General features: G+C 41.7%; 2 protein-coding genes and 1 long non-coding RNA gene across 4 annotated transcripts in view; 1 reads left to right on the top strand and 2 right to left on the bottom strand.

Moving 5' to 3' along the window:
* The window catches only part of LOC127349786 (uncharacterized), a 9,861-nt gene extending 9,391 nt beyond the window's left edge, over positions 1-470 (top strand). Inside the window, exons 2-3 of the long non-coding RNA XR_007880401.1 lie at positions 1-152; positions 286-470. The exon at positions 1-152 is cut by the window's left edge and continues 215 nt beyond it. This is a non-coding gene — a long non-coding RNA (uncharacterized LOC127349786). The remainder of the gene's footprint in view (positions 153-285) is intronic.
* A 3,989-nt stretch (positions 471-4,459) lies between these two features.
* LOC127349766 (uncharacterized) lies at positions 4,460-8,835 on the bottom strand. Of its 2 annotated transcripts, XM_051375659.1 has the most exons (5): positions 8,689-8,835; positions 8,573-8,605; positions 6,030-6,317; positions 5,231-5,521; positions 4,460-4,748 (listed from the first exon to the last, which is right to left on the bottom strand). In XM_051375659.1, the coding sequence occupies exons 1-5, from the start codon at positions 8,717-8,719 to the stop codon at positions 4,555-4,557; spliced, it is 837 nt and encodes a 278-aa protein (XP_051231619.1). In that variant the 5' UTR covers positions 8,720-8,835; the 3' UTR covers positions 4,460-4,554. The 2 variants fall into 2 exon arrangements, with proteins under 2 accessions (XP_051231619.1, XP_051231621.1); XM_051375661.1 differs by lacking the exon at positions 8,689-8,835 and having other exon boundaries at positions 8,534-8,602.
* An 886-nt stretch (positions 8,836-9,721) lies between these two features.
* Positions 9,722-12,500, bottom strand: part of s1pr1 (sphingosine-1-phosphate receptor 1) — a 7,802-nt gene continuing 5,023 nt past the window's right edge. Inside the window, exon 3 of the mRNA XM_051375639.1 lies at positions 9,722-12,500. This exon is cut by the window's right edge and continues 886 nt beyond it. Coding sequence (XP_051231599.1) covers positions 12,143-12,500 — 358 coding nt within the window. The 3' untranslated portion in view covers positions 9,722-12,142.

The raw sequence follows: 12,500 nt of genomic DNA, 5'->3' as shown, positions 1-12,500 counted from the left end.
GCTGTCCTCCACAATGTTGCGCACAGACACGCTGTGCCATTGGTTGAGGTGGTGGGGTAACTACAGGAACCAGACCCTGGACCCATTAACGCTCAACACAATCCAGGTGCCATTCAGACCCGACACCAAGTAATTGCAACAATATAAAAAAGGTAAAGGAGACAATGTTTACTTTTTAACCAATTCTTTTAATGATTGACTGATGCTGGTGAGTGCGTCGGTGATATTACTCAAGGGGCTGTTAATTTCACCGATGCCTCTTATTATTTCTTTTTGGGACTCAAGCACAGCACTTGTGAGGACACGGCCGGTTGGATGGGACCCAGCATCGGGGGGAGCGCAGGAAGTGCCCCTGGAGACCCCAGCCTGCACAGGAGATTCTAAGGTGGTGCGTGGGGTGGCCGTGGACTGTACTGGGGTGGAGTGGGTGCCACCTGATGCTCCACTGTCTGTGTGGAAAATGAAAAATAAAATATACCAAAGAAAACAAGTCAGTGTGTGTTTCTTATGGCGTAAATTGGCATAATTGTCTTCAAACGTAAAAACCATGCAGGGTGCTGGGTGGGTATTAATCAAAATCTATAAAAGCAAATGGTTACTAAGTGTAGGAAAGTTAATCCAAAAATGTTTACATTATTTACCTTCATTGGGATCCCGGGTGAACTCGGTGTCTCCTTCACCCGCTGACACCACACTGGAGAGGACCGTGTCGCCCAGAATCGCCGCCACTCTATGGTCAAATGGGGTCAGCTCCTCCACCCCGGTTCCACCACCTGTGGCCTGAAGGCTCTGGCGATGGGCAGATGTCCGCCACTTCACCTCCATCTTCACATCTGACCATTTCTTTTTCAGCTCCGCTGCGGTTCTCCGACGTTACAGAGTTTACTGCCTGTGCCACGCTTTCCCATTCTGTTTTTTTTCTTTTGGTGTTAATGCCGGACGATAGAGAGCCAAATAAAACAATTTTTTTGGCCTCTACCTCCGTCAGCAGCACCTCCAACTCACACTCCGTTAAAATTTATTTTTTTCCTTGCTTTTGCCATTTTCCTAAAGACAGCACTATCTAGGGTTATTTATACTAATTAGCATATTCAAATCAGTGTATTTGAGGGAGGGGACAGGGTGGAGCGTTGTGCTCGTGAATGTGCGCTCAATTTCACGTTGATTGCGATGTACAAAGACTGTGTGTGGGATTCTGCGTACGCACGTTTTGATACATCTGAATTTTTTAGTGCATACGGAACTTTCACTCTTTCAGTGTACACCACATTCTAGTAGGAAATCCACGCAAGTCTTAGTACATGAGGCCCCAGGTCTAGACCGAACTCCTTATAACATTATTTACAGAGACCCAACAGTTCCACCATGAGCAAGACCTTGGAGACAGTGGCAAGGAAACACTTCCTTTAAGAGGCAGAAACATAGGACAGACCCTTCAGCTCTATGTGGGTGGGAGAGGGAGACAGAGAGACAGAGAGAGAGAGAGAGAGAGAGAGAGAGAGAGAGAGAGAGAGACGAAATGATCAAATACTCAGACCATAAAATCAGATTGGCTATACTAAAACTATTCAATACTATTCTGTCAACTGGAGCTTTTCCAGACAACAAAGGTTTAATAACCCCAATTCATAAATCCGGAAATAAATATGATCCAAATAACTACAGAGGAATATGTGACCCAGTAACCTGGGAAATATATTCTGCAACATCATTAATAAACGACTTGTCAACTTTCTTGATGACCACAATGTTCTGCATAAATGCCAAATTGGTTTCTTGCCAAATTGCCGCACAACGGACCATATATTTACCCTCCAGACTTTAATTGATCAAGAATTAAAAATTAAGAAAAGAAAGGTATATGCATGTTTCGTTGACTTCAAAAAAGCCTGATTCCATCTGGCACGAGGGCCTTTTCTATAGGCTACTTGAAAGTGGCATTGGAGGAAAAACATATGATCTGATTAAGAACATGTATACAAAAAGTGAATTTACCGTAAAGATTGGAAACAAACAAACAGCGTTCTTCTCCCAGGGCCGGGGAGTCAGGCAGGGATGCAATCTCAGTCCAATTCTCTTCAATCTATATATCAATGAATTAGCGAACCAACTAGAGCGTTCCAAGGCACCTGGCCTCACCCTGAACGACACAGAGATCAGAGGTCTGCTATATGCAGATGACTTAGTGTTGCTTTCACCTACTAAAGAAGGTTTGCAGCAGCACCTTAATCTCCTGCAGAGATTTTGTCAGACCTGGGCCCTGACAGTAAACACAGCAAAGACTAAGATAATGATCTTTCAGAAACAATACAGAAATCAGGTTACACACAATTTCTATTTAGACACCACTAAATTACAACATACAAAAAACTACACTTACCTTGGCCTCAACATTACATACACAGGAAACCTCAACATGGCTGTGAAAGATCTGAGGGACAAAGCAAGGAGAGCTTTCTATGCAATAAAGAGAAACATTAAAATCTATATTCCAATCCAAATCTGGCTTAAAATTTTCCAATTTGTACTAGAACCAATAATTCTACATGGCAGCGAAATTTGGGGACCAAAACTAAATAATGAATTTGACAAATGGGACAAAACAATCATAGAATCTTTCCACAGTGAGTTCTGTAAGAGCATCCTGCAGGTGCAGAGAAAAACACCAAATAATCTGTGCAGAGCAGAGCTCGGTCAATACCCCCTCCTACTAAAAATACAGAAAAGATCAAGTAAATTTTACAATCACTAAAAATCAGTTAACCCCCAGACATACCATCACAAAGCCCTAACATACCAGGAGCTGAAACCAGAGAAGAGTCCCCTCAGCCAGCTGGTCCTGAGGCTATCTGCAGTAACATGTCCCCAACAGCCTCAGGACAGCAACACCAACTCAATCAGACCAAACCAAATTATCAACAAGCAAAAAGAAAATATATTGAACACTGGAAAGAAACGACCAAAACACAAAGTAAATTACAATGTTATCTGACCCTAAAAAGAGAATTCACACTGGCAAATTACCTGAGCACAATAAAATGTCCTAAACTAAGAACAATGTTGACAATGTACAGACTGAGTGAACACAGCCTGGCCATAGAAACGGGTCGCCACAGACAGAACTGGCTACCAGAAGAGGAGAGACTCTGCTCCCAGTGTGACAGAGGACAGGTAGAGACAGAGCTGCACTTTCTAACCTCATGCCCTAAATTCAAAACTTTAAGAGAAAAACAATTCGCAAACATTTCCCAAATATTCCCCAATTTTTAATTTATATCAGACACACAGAAACTCCCCTATTTACTGGGCACCCGATCTGACTGTTGTCATACCATTGAATAAGCGTATCCTGATACAATCATCCCACAGAAAGTCAAATTATTGCAGCAAAATATGTCTCCTCATGCCACCAACTGAGGACGACCAGTGGAAACTCAGATAAATGTATAAAATAATTGATTGTTTTAGTTGTTGTTTTTTTGTTGTTTTTTAATATATATATATATACACACATATACACACACGTTTACAATTTTATCTAACTATTTTATTTTAATTTTAATATTATATATTATATTTAATAATTTGTTATTACTGTTATATTGACAACAGACTACTTGTTTTAACTGTAGTTACTTTACTATTGTTTTAATGACATTTTTAGTTGGCTCAAACTGATTGATTGATTCATTCATTGTAATTAATTACTTATTGACTGAGATTGATTGTGACTGTGATTGTGATTGAGTCAATCATAGTGACAGTATTACCAACAGTATAGATTATAACTAATTTATTGTAAATATTGTTTTCCTTTATTGTTATTATTATTATTTTTAATTCCAAACGCTTGCTTTGTCAATATGTACAGTGTTACGTCATACAGAGAGAGAGAGAGAGAGAGAGACAGAGAGAGAGAGAGAGAGAGAAAGAGAGAGAGAGAGAGAGAGAGAGAGAGACAGAGAGAGAGAGAGACAGAGAAAGAGAGAGAGAAAGTTTTTGTTAAAAGTTGGGAGACTTTTAATCTCTAAACTAAAAACTAAAACTTGATGTGAACATTTTAGATGACTGAAATAAAAATAAAAACAGACGAACTATAAAACTGTGAACTTCCACTGAAACTAATAACAACATGTCCAAACAATAAAAAAGAGGAAATCCTCTAATGTTAAAAACTTAAGTAGAATAACGGCTATAAACGTCTTATATGACGAGTTGTGTCAAAGAACCGACTTTAGATATACTTTACATTATATATATTATATACTTTATGTTTATAATATATATCTATACTTTATATTATATACTTTATGTTTATAATATATATCTATACTTTATATTATATATATATTATATACTTTATGTTCATAATATATATACTTTATGTTTATTATATATATTCTTTATGTTTATAATTATACAGAAAGTCACACATGCAAAATAAAGCTGTTAAAGTCTCTGAACTGTCCAGGAAGTCTTTAATATGAAGGAATGTATTTATCATTATGCACAAGGTTTCCTTAGTGATTATCATTAATAATTAAAGGTAAATGTTTAATAGTGCAGTCTGGTCTGACTCTGGAGGTTGTTGCAGGTCTCGTTGGACGTCAGGCTGCTGTTTGTCACCTGAACAGTGACCGTCTGTCCGTCTGCACCTACAGACGTCCAGCTGCTGCCAATGAACGCCGTCAGCTGATCGTCCTCCACTGAGACTCTACAGTCCACTGATGTGGAGACTTGACTCACGTCTGCAAACAAACAGTGACACAAAGTTCAGATCAGCTCTTTAAATACCAATAAATGATCGTCCCGTACTGATATTATAAGGTTTTATATGAGAAATGAAACATTATATTCTCTATATACAGAGTCACATGGTGTCTCTCTCCCTCTGCCTGTGTTGTATCGCAGCCTCTCTGTGGTTTGTTTCCATAGCCGGTCTGCTCCGACTGAAACTGCTGTTTTTATCATCTACGTCGGTGAATTAAGGATTTATTTCCACCAAACCAGAGTTGCTGATTGTTGGAAACACTAACAGAGACGCTTTTAATGAGTTTTATTCTGTTTCTGTCCACTTTAATGAAGTTACGATGATCTGAAGGTAAAATGAGTGTTTGTGTCTCTGGAGTCTGGTGGAGAGTGATAGTGATATTACGGCTGTTTGTGGTTAAACAGAAGGTCTGTAATGTACACCGGCTGTGATTGGCTGTGGCTCAGGATCGGTTCTTACCGACAACAAACAGCAGGTTGTGGTTGCTGGGCTCGGAGCGGATGTCTCGTCCTCTGTATGGATCGTATCTGCAGGTCATGTTGACAGGAAGTAGCAGGGTGCTCTTCTCCCAGATGGCGAGCTGCTTGCCAGTCAGGTTCCTGCTGCAGGACCCCTCTGCAACGGGCACCTCACCTCTGTAGAAGTGACAGCTGAAGACAGGGCGGAGTGGCGGAGAACAGGTGACCTCCACACTGTCGTCAGGTGAGACGAAGCGGCGACTGACAGAGAGACGAGGACTGGGACTGCTGCCTGGAGGAGAGACCACCAACCGAAGGGGGTCAGAACAGAACCAGGGACTGAAGCTCTTTACCTCACACAGTTAAAGTCAGTTCAGTTGAACAGGGAACGCTGATAACTGAGAACCTCTGAGAGGTTTCTCATCTACAAAATGAAGAGCACTGCATTGTGCCCCGCCCCATTTCGCTTTGTGCTCCAATCACAGTGGAGCATGCCTCTGTCAACTTCCTCCTTTCCTGTACTTAGATATACTATAAGCTAGGCTAATCTATGCTGAAAACACAACCACATTCTGAAGATGGTTAAAGAATAAAAGAGACATATAGTCACATCTTAGGTTGGCTAATGCTAGAAAACGTCCCCATACATGTAAACAGGAAGTATAATGTTTCCATGGATTCAGTGACGGTGAGCTACAGCTACACTAATTCTAATAATAAAGTCAGCAGGTGTGTTGTTGTGTCACCCACTTCCTGTTTGCTCAGGTAGAAACAAGAACAACAGGAAGTAGAACTCTCACCCCAGACGGTCACTCCCTTGGTGTCACTGGACTCTGAGGTGTACTGCTGCAGGCGGTAGTCACACCTGAGGAAGACCCGGCTGCCCACCAGGTGTCTCCCCAGCAGCTCCCGAGAGGTGAGCCGGAACAAGCACAGGTAGCTGGTGGCGGTCTGCAGCCTGAACGGCGTCTGAGAGTCTTCTCTGAACAGACGACAGGCTCCTCCAGTGTAATCCACAGGAACTATACAGGTAACCTCCAACACCTGTCCGTCCTCCATCTCTGAGCTCACTATCAGCTTGGGTTTATCTGTACAGGACACAGAGTACTACAGTGCTACAGTGCTACAGTACTACAGTGCTACAGTGCTACAGTGCTACAGTACTACAGTGCTACAGTACTACAGTGCTACAGTACTACAGTACTACAGTGCTACAGTACTACAGTGCTACAGTACTACAGTGCTACAGTACTACAGTACTACAGTGCTACAGTACTACAGTGCTACACAGAGTACTACAGTGCTACAGTACTACAGTGCTACAGTACTACAGTGCTACAGTGCTACAGTACTACAGTGCTACAGTACTACAGTGCTACAGTACTACAGTGCTACACAGAGTACTACAGTGCTACAGTACTACACAGAGTACTACAGTGCTACAGTACTACAGTGCTACAGTACTACAGTGCTACACAGAGTACTACAGTACTACACAGAGTACTACAGTGCTACAGTACTACAGTGCTACAGTGCTACAGTACTACAGTATTACACAGAGTACTACAGTACTACAGTGCTACAGTACTACAGTACTACACAGAGTACTACAGTGCTACAGTACTACAGTGCTACAGTACTACAGTACTACAGTACTACACAGAGTACTACAGTACTACAGTGCTACAGTACTACACAGAGTACTACAGTACTACAGTACTACAGTGCTACACAGAGTACTACAGTACTACAGTACTACAGTACTACACAGAGTACTACAGTACTACAGTGCTACAGTACTACACAGAGTACTACAGTGCTACAGTACTACAGTGCTACACAGAGTACTACAGTACTACACAGAGTACTACAGTGCTACAGTACTACAGTACTACAGTGCTACGGTACTACAGTGCTACAGTACTACAGTACTACAGTACTACACAGAGTACTACAGTGCTACAGTACTACAGTACTACACAGAGTACTACAGTACTTATACTGCACAGAGTACTACAGTACTACACAGAGTACTACAGTGCTACGGTACTACAGTGCTACGGTACTACAGTACTACAGTACTACACAGAGTACTACAGTACTACAGTGCTACAGTACTACAGTACTACAGTGCTACAGTACTACACAGAGTACTACAGTGCTACAGTACTACAGTGCTACAGTGCTACACAGAGTACTACAGTACTACACAGAGTACTACAGTGCTACAGTACTACAGTACTACAGTGCTACAGTACTACAGTACTACACAGAGTACTACAGTGCTACAGTACTACAGTACTACACAGAGTACTACAGTACTTATACTGCACAGAGTACTACAGTACTACAGTACTACAGTACTACACAGAGTACTACAGTGCTACAGTACTACACAGAGTACTACAGTACTACAGTACTACAGTACTTATACTGCACAGAGTACTACAGTACTTATACTACATAGAGTACTACAGTACTACAGTACTTGTACTGCACAGAGTACTACAGTACTACACAGAGTAATACAGTACTTATACTACACAGAGTACTACAGTACTACACAGAGTAATACAGTACTTATACTACACAGAGTACTACAGTTCTACAGTACTACAGTACTTATACTGCACAGAATACTACAGTACTACACAGAGTACTACAGTACTTATACTACACAGAGTACTACAGTACTACAGTACTTATACTGCATAGAGTACTACAGTACTACAGTACTACACAGAGTACAACAGAGTACTACAGTAGGACTCACTGCAGTATAAGTACTACAAGGAGCAGACGCATTACTCACTGCAGTATAAGTACTACAAGGAGCAGACGCAGTACTACAAGGAGCAGACGCAGTACTCACTGCTGTATAAGTACTACAAGGAGCAGACGCAGTACTCACTGCAGTATAAGTACTACAAGGAGCAGACGCAGTACTCACTGCAGTATAAGTACTACAAGGAGCAGACACAGTACTCACTGCTGTATAAGTACTACAAGGAGCAGACGCAGTACTCACTGCAGTATAAGTACTACAAGGAGCAGACGCAGTACTACAAGGAGCAGACGCAGTACTCACTGCAGTATAAGTACTACAAGGAGCAGACGCAGTACTCACTGCAGTATAAGTACTACAAGGAGCAGACGCAGTACTCACTGCAGTATAAGTACTACAAGGAGCAGACACAGTACTCACTGCTGTATAAGTACTACAAGGAGCAGACGCAGTACTCACTGCAGTATAAGTACTACAAGGAGCAGACGCAGTACTACAAGGAGCAGACGCAGTACTCACTGCAGTATAAGTACTACAAGGAGCAGACGCAGTACTCACTGCTGTATGTCGTCCTGGCAGCAGCCGTCCAAACTGTCGACCAATCAGAGACAAACAGGAAGTCAGTGAGATATTACTGATTAATAAAGGTATTATTGTGCTGTTATTGAACTCACAGCAGAGACTAAAGACCAGAATCAGGTCCATTATCAGGTCCTCTTGAAGTCCAGATGGTGTCTGACAGACTGACGACCTCTGACTGGTTTACTCATTAACTCTTTGTTTACTGTGTGAGAGTCAGTTCGGTTATTGATCTGTGAACTGAATCCTCCTCAGAGCTGTATGAGCTGAGTCCAGTGCTGACACAGAGTGACAATCTGGGACGTTTCTATAAAACCAGAGTTAACTTCCTTTAATCAGAGGAGGGCGGCCTACCTCCCCCATCTCACCCAGCCTCCCCCACCTCCCCCAGCATCCCACAACTCCCCCAGCCTCCTTAGAGCTATATGCAGTACTATATGAGCTGTATGTAGTGCTATATGAGCTGTATGTAGTACTATATGAGCTGTATGTAGTGCTATATGAGCTGTATGTAGTGCTATATGAGCTGTATGTAGTGCTATATGAGCTGTATGCAGTGCTATATGGGCTGTATGTAGTACTATATGAGCTGTATGCAGTATTATATGAGCTGTATGCAGAATTATATGAGCTGTATGTAGTGCTATATGAGCTGTATGTAGTGCTATATGAGCTGTATGTATTGCTATATGAGCTGTATGCAGTGCTATATGAGCTGTATGCAGTACTATATGAGCTGTATGCAGTATTATATGAGCTGTATGCAGAATTATATGAGCTGTATGCAGTATTATATGAGCTGTATGCAGTATTATATGAGCTGTATGCAGTATTATATGAGCTGTATGTAGAATTATATGAGCTGTATGCAGTATTATATGAGCTGTATGCAGTATTATATGAGCTGTATGCAGAATTATATGAGCTGTATGCAGAATTATATGAGCTGTATAAGTACTGCAGTACTCTTCCTCCTCTTTGTACTCTACTTGAATATTTCCATTTAATGTTACTCTATAGAATGTAGCTTTTTCTACTTATTATCATTATTATTAGGCCTATTATTTATTAATTATTATTATTACTTATTATATATTTTTATCTTTTATTGTTTCTGATGAAAACAGATTTTCGGTGTCTCTATTTGTGTCTTTATTAATCGCTTACAACAAACCAACATTCGGGAGTTAAACAGTGCGCACTCACAGACAAACTGAAATTATTGTATTAATTAATCGATCAGCTGGACAGAAGATGGTCACCATGGTAACAGAGTCTGATCCATACGGAATCCCGTTACTGCCAAAAGGTAAATACGATGGTGAGAAAATTATCAACTTAAAATGTGAATTTTCTTTGTGAGGTTCTGAACAGAAACATAGAAAATAAAAATAAAAATTGTGATACTTCATGAAGGTCCATTCAGTGGCCATCCTGGAGCTTTCAGTCATATCACATGATCTTCATGGGTTTATCCCAAAAAAATTGAGATATTTAAATTTTATTATGAGAAATTAAAGGACTCAAAACTTATTTTTGATCTGCAAATCTGCTGATGAAGATCATGTGATGATGCTCAAAGGTTCCAGAACAGATATTAAATGGACCTTGTGGGGAGAAAACGTCAGAAATTAACGTTGAATCTTAAACATGATCAATGTTTCATGTTTTAATTGTTCCTTAATAGATTTTTTAATGTTATTTTTTTGTTCGTTTCTTGGCAGAAATGAGCTTCTATATTTCTGAAACAACACATTCATTTATCTGACAAACAAAATGCATTTTTTCCATCCTGGTTTCAGATATAAATTAATGTGACTACACTGACAACAGTGACACAGACAGGAAGTAGAAAATAACAGTTTCTACAACTTTTACACAGTTAACTTTGTACAAAAATGTCACAACACAAACACATTAATTCAGAGTTCAGGTGCCTCTCTGAGACTTTACATCCATTTATTTTATAGAAATGAAGCTCACAGTCTCACAGTACTGGGTACCAGCACTTCTCACGGAGAACCTCCAGTCTGGACCTTTTGTTCTGAGGGTCGTTTCTAAAAGTCGTGAAATAATATTCTAAAAATAACTACTTTGATGCCCCAAACGTCCTCTCTCTATCTCCCCCTGGTGGCTGACTGCAGTATAGACTCTCTCTCTCTCTATCTCCCCCTGGTGGCTGACTGCAGTATAGACTCTCTCTCTCTCTATATTCCCCTGGTGGCTGACTGCAGTATAGACTCTCTCTCTCTATATATTCCCCTGGTGGCTGACTAGAGTATAGACTCTCTCTCTCTCTCTCTATCTCCCCCTGGTGGCTGACTGCTGTTTGTTCCTTTTTATCATTAGTTTGGTTTTAATTAGCTATTAGAAGAAGATATAAAAAGAGGGTTTCACGTCATGATTGACAGCTGAGCCCTGCTCGCCGTATGGGCGGGACCTCGATACAGTGGCGCCAGCCCCGATCACTACTGCACAGACTCTGGCTCCGAATTTAGACAGTCATCTTCTGTGGATGGTGTAAACACACAGTTAGCTTAATGCCAATAAAACCGCAAAGAATTATGTGTTCACAGGATCAGTCATTTCCACACCTTCCATTCATTGTCTATGTGAGCAGTGATGCAATGCATTCTGGTACCACAGCGGTGTGTTTCGAGAGACAGAGCGTCACTTTGGCCGCTCCTCATTTGTATAAAGTTGAGGTTGAGGCTACTTTATGTAAATGAGTCTCTGTAAACTCTATACAGTCCACACTGATACTGGTTGTGGATCTAAAGTGAAGATGCAATAACAAAGCATTCGTCCAGTCAGGTGCATCCAGGAAGTGTTTGTAGGAGGGTCCCAAAACGCCCGTGGACACGTACCATTGAGGTTATGTGATGTTCAGGGTACTGTTCAGTAATGGGAAAATCCACATCTCCCTATCATCCACCAGCTGACGAACTCAGAGACCGAAACGTTGACATTAAAGTTGAAACACAGAACAACTGCAGCTGATTTCCTTCATGTTTAATATTAATGTTTATTATTAATGTTTAATATTGATGTTTAATATTAATATTTAATATTAATGTGAGAAGCACCTGAGCTCTGAGTCCATGTGTGAAACGTTTTTAAGGAAGAAAAACAAACGTCCATCAATTCATTTGTCTTCTTAAATATTGGTGTGTTTAAGCTACATGTTCTAGTTGTTCTTAGAGGGTCAGTATACAGTTCTTCTTCTACGAGGATCAATAACACTTTGTACGAAGCTCAGATCTGATGTTATTGATCAGAACTCGTCAATGATTCGCCGTCGAGAGCATCAGGACTCTGGACTCTGGCAGGTCGACCGTCCTGCAGGTGTGTTGGAGGCGTTACAGGTGTGAGCTTCCTACAAAGCGAGGCCCTCTCTATCTGAGGGTTCACTGGTCCCAGTTAAACCAGTTCAACCAGTCTCCATAAGTGCTGTGAGTCCTGATCAGCTGATCGGTCCACGAAGCCGTCGCCGGGCGGCGTTCACTCCTGTACAAACACAAACTCTACTTCTGACACACTACGGCTCGTTTAGGACGATGAGGCGATGTTCCCCGAGGACGCTGCCGTCGTCGTCTCCCTCGGCGAATGCTCCGCCTCTTCCTTGTTGGGGTGGGAGGAGTTATCTGACTTGCTGCGGCTGAACTCCGCTCCCACGATGGGCCCAGTGAACTTGGCGTTGGGCCGGATGCAAGCGGTGCAGCACAGTAGCGTCTTGAGGAACGCGCGGCGCATCTCGTTGCTGGTCAGCGTGTAGATGAGTGGGTTCATGGCGGAGTTGAGGACGGCGAGTGCCAGGAACCACTCAGCCTTGTAGAGGATCGGGCAGCTCAGCGTCTCGCAGGCGGCGTCCAGCAGCAGCAGGATGAAGAGTGGCGCCCAGCAGGCA

Source organism: Dicentrarchus labrax, unplaced genomic scaffold, assembly GCF_905237075.1.
Source record: "Dicentrarchus labrax unplaced genomic scaffold, dlabrax2021, whole genome shotgun sequence".
Classification (NCBI taxonomy): domain Eukaryota; kingdom Metazoa; phylum Chordata; class Actinopteri; family Moronidae; genus Dicentrarchus; species Dicentrarchus labrax.
Note: the sequence above shows the minus strand (reverse complement) of the source record. Positions and strands in the feature narration are given on the sequence as shown.

Coding starts and splice junctions, on each gene's coding strand:
- LOC127349766 (XM_051375659.1), bottom strand. CDS start 8,719: ATGGACCTGATTCTGGTCTTTAGTCTCTGCT. Junction 6,318..8,572: donor TGCCAGGACGACATACAGCA/GTGAGTACTGCG, acceptor TGTCCTGTACAG/ATAAACCCAAGCTGATAGTG. Junction 4,749..5,230: donor CAACCTGCTGTTTGTTGTCG/GTAAGAACCGAT, acceptor GTTTGTTTGCAG/ACGTGAGTCAAGTCTCCACA.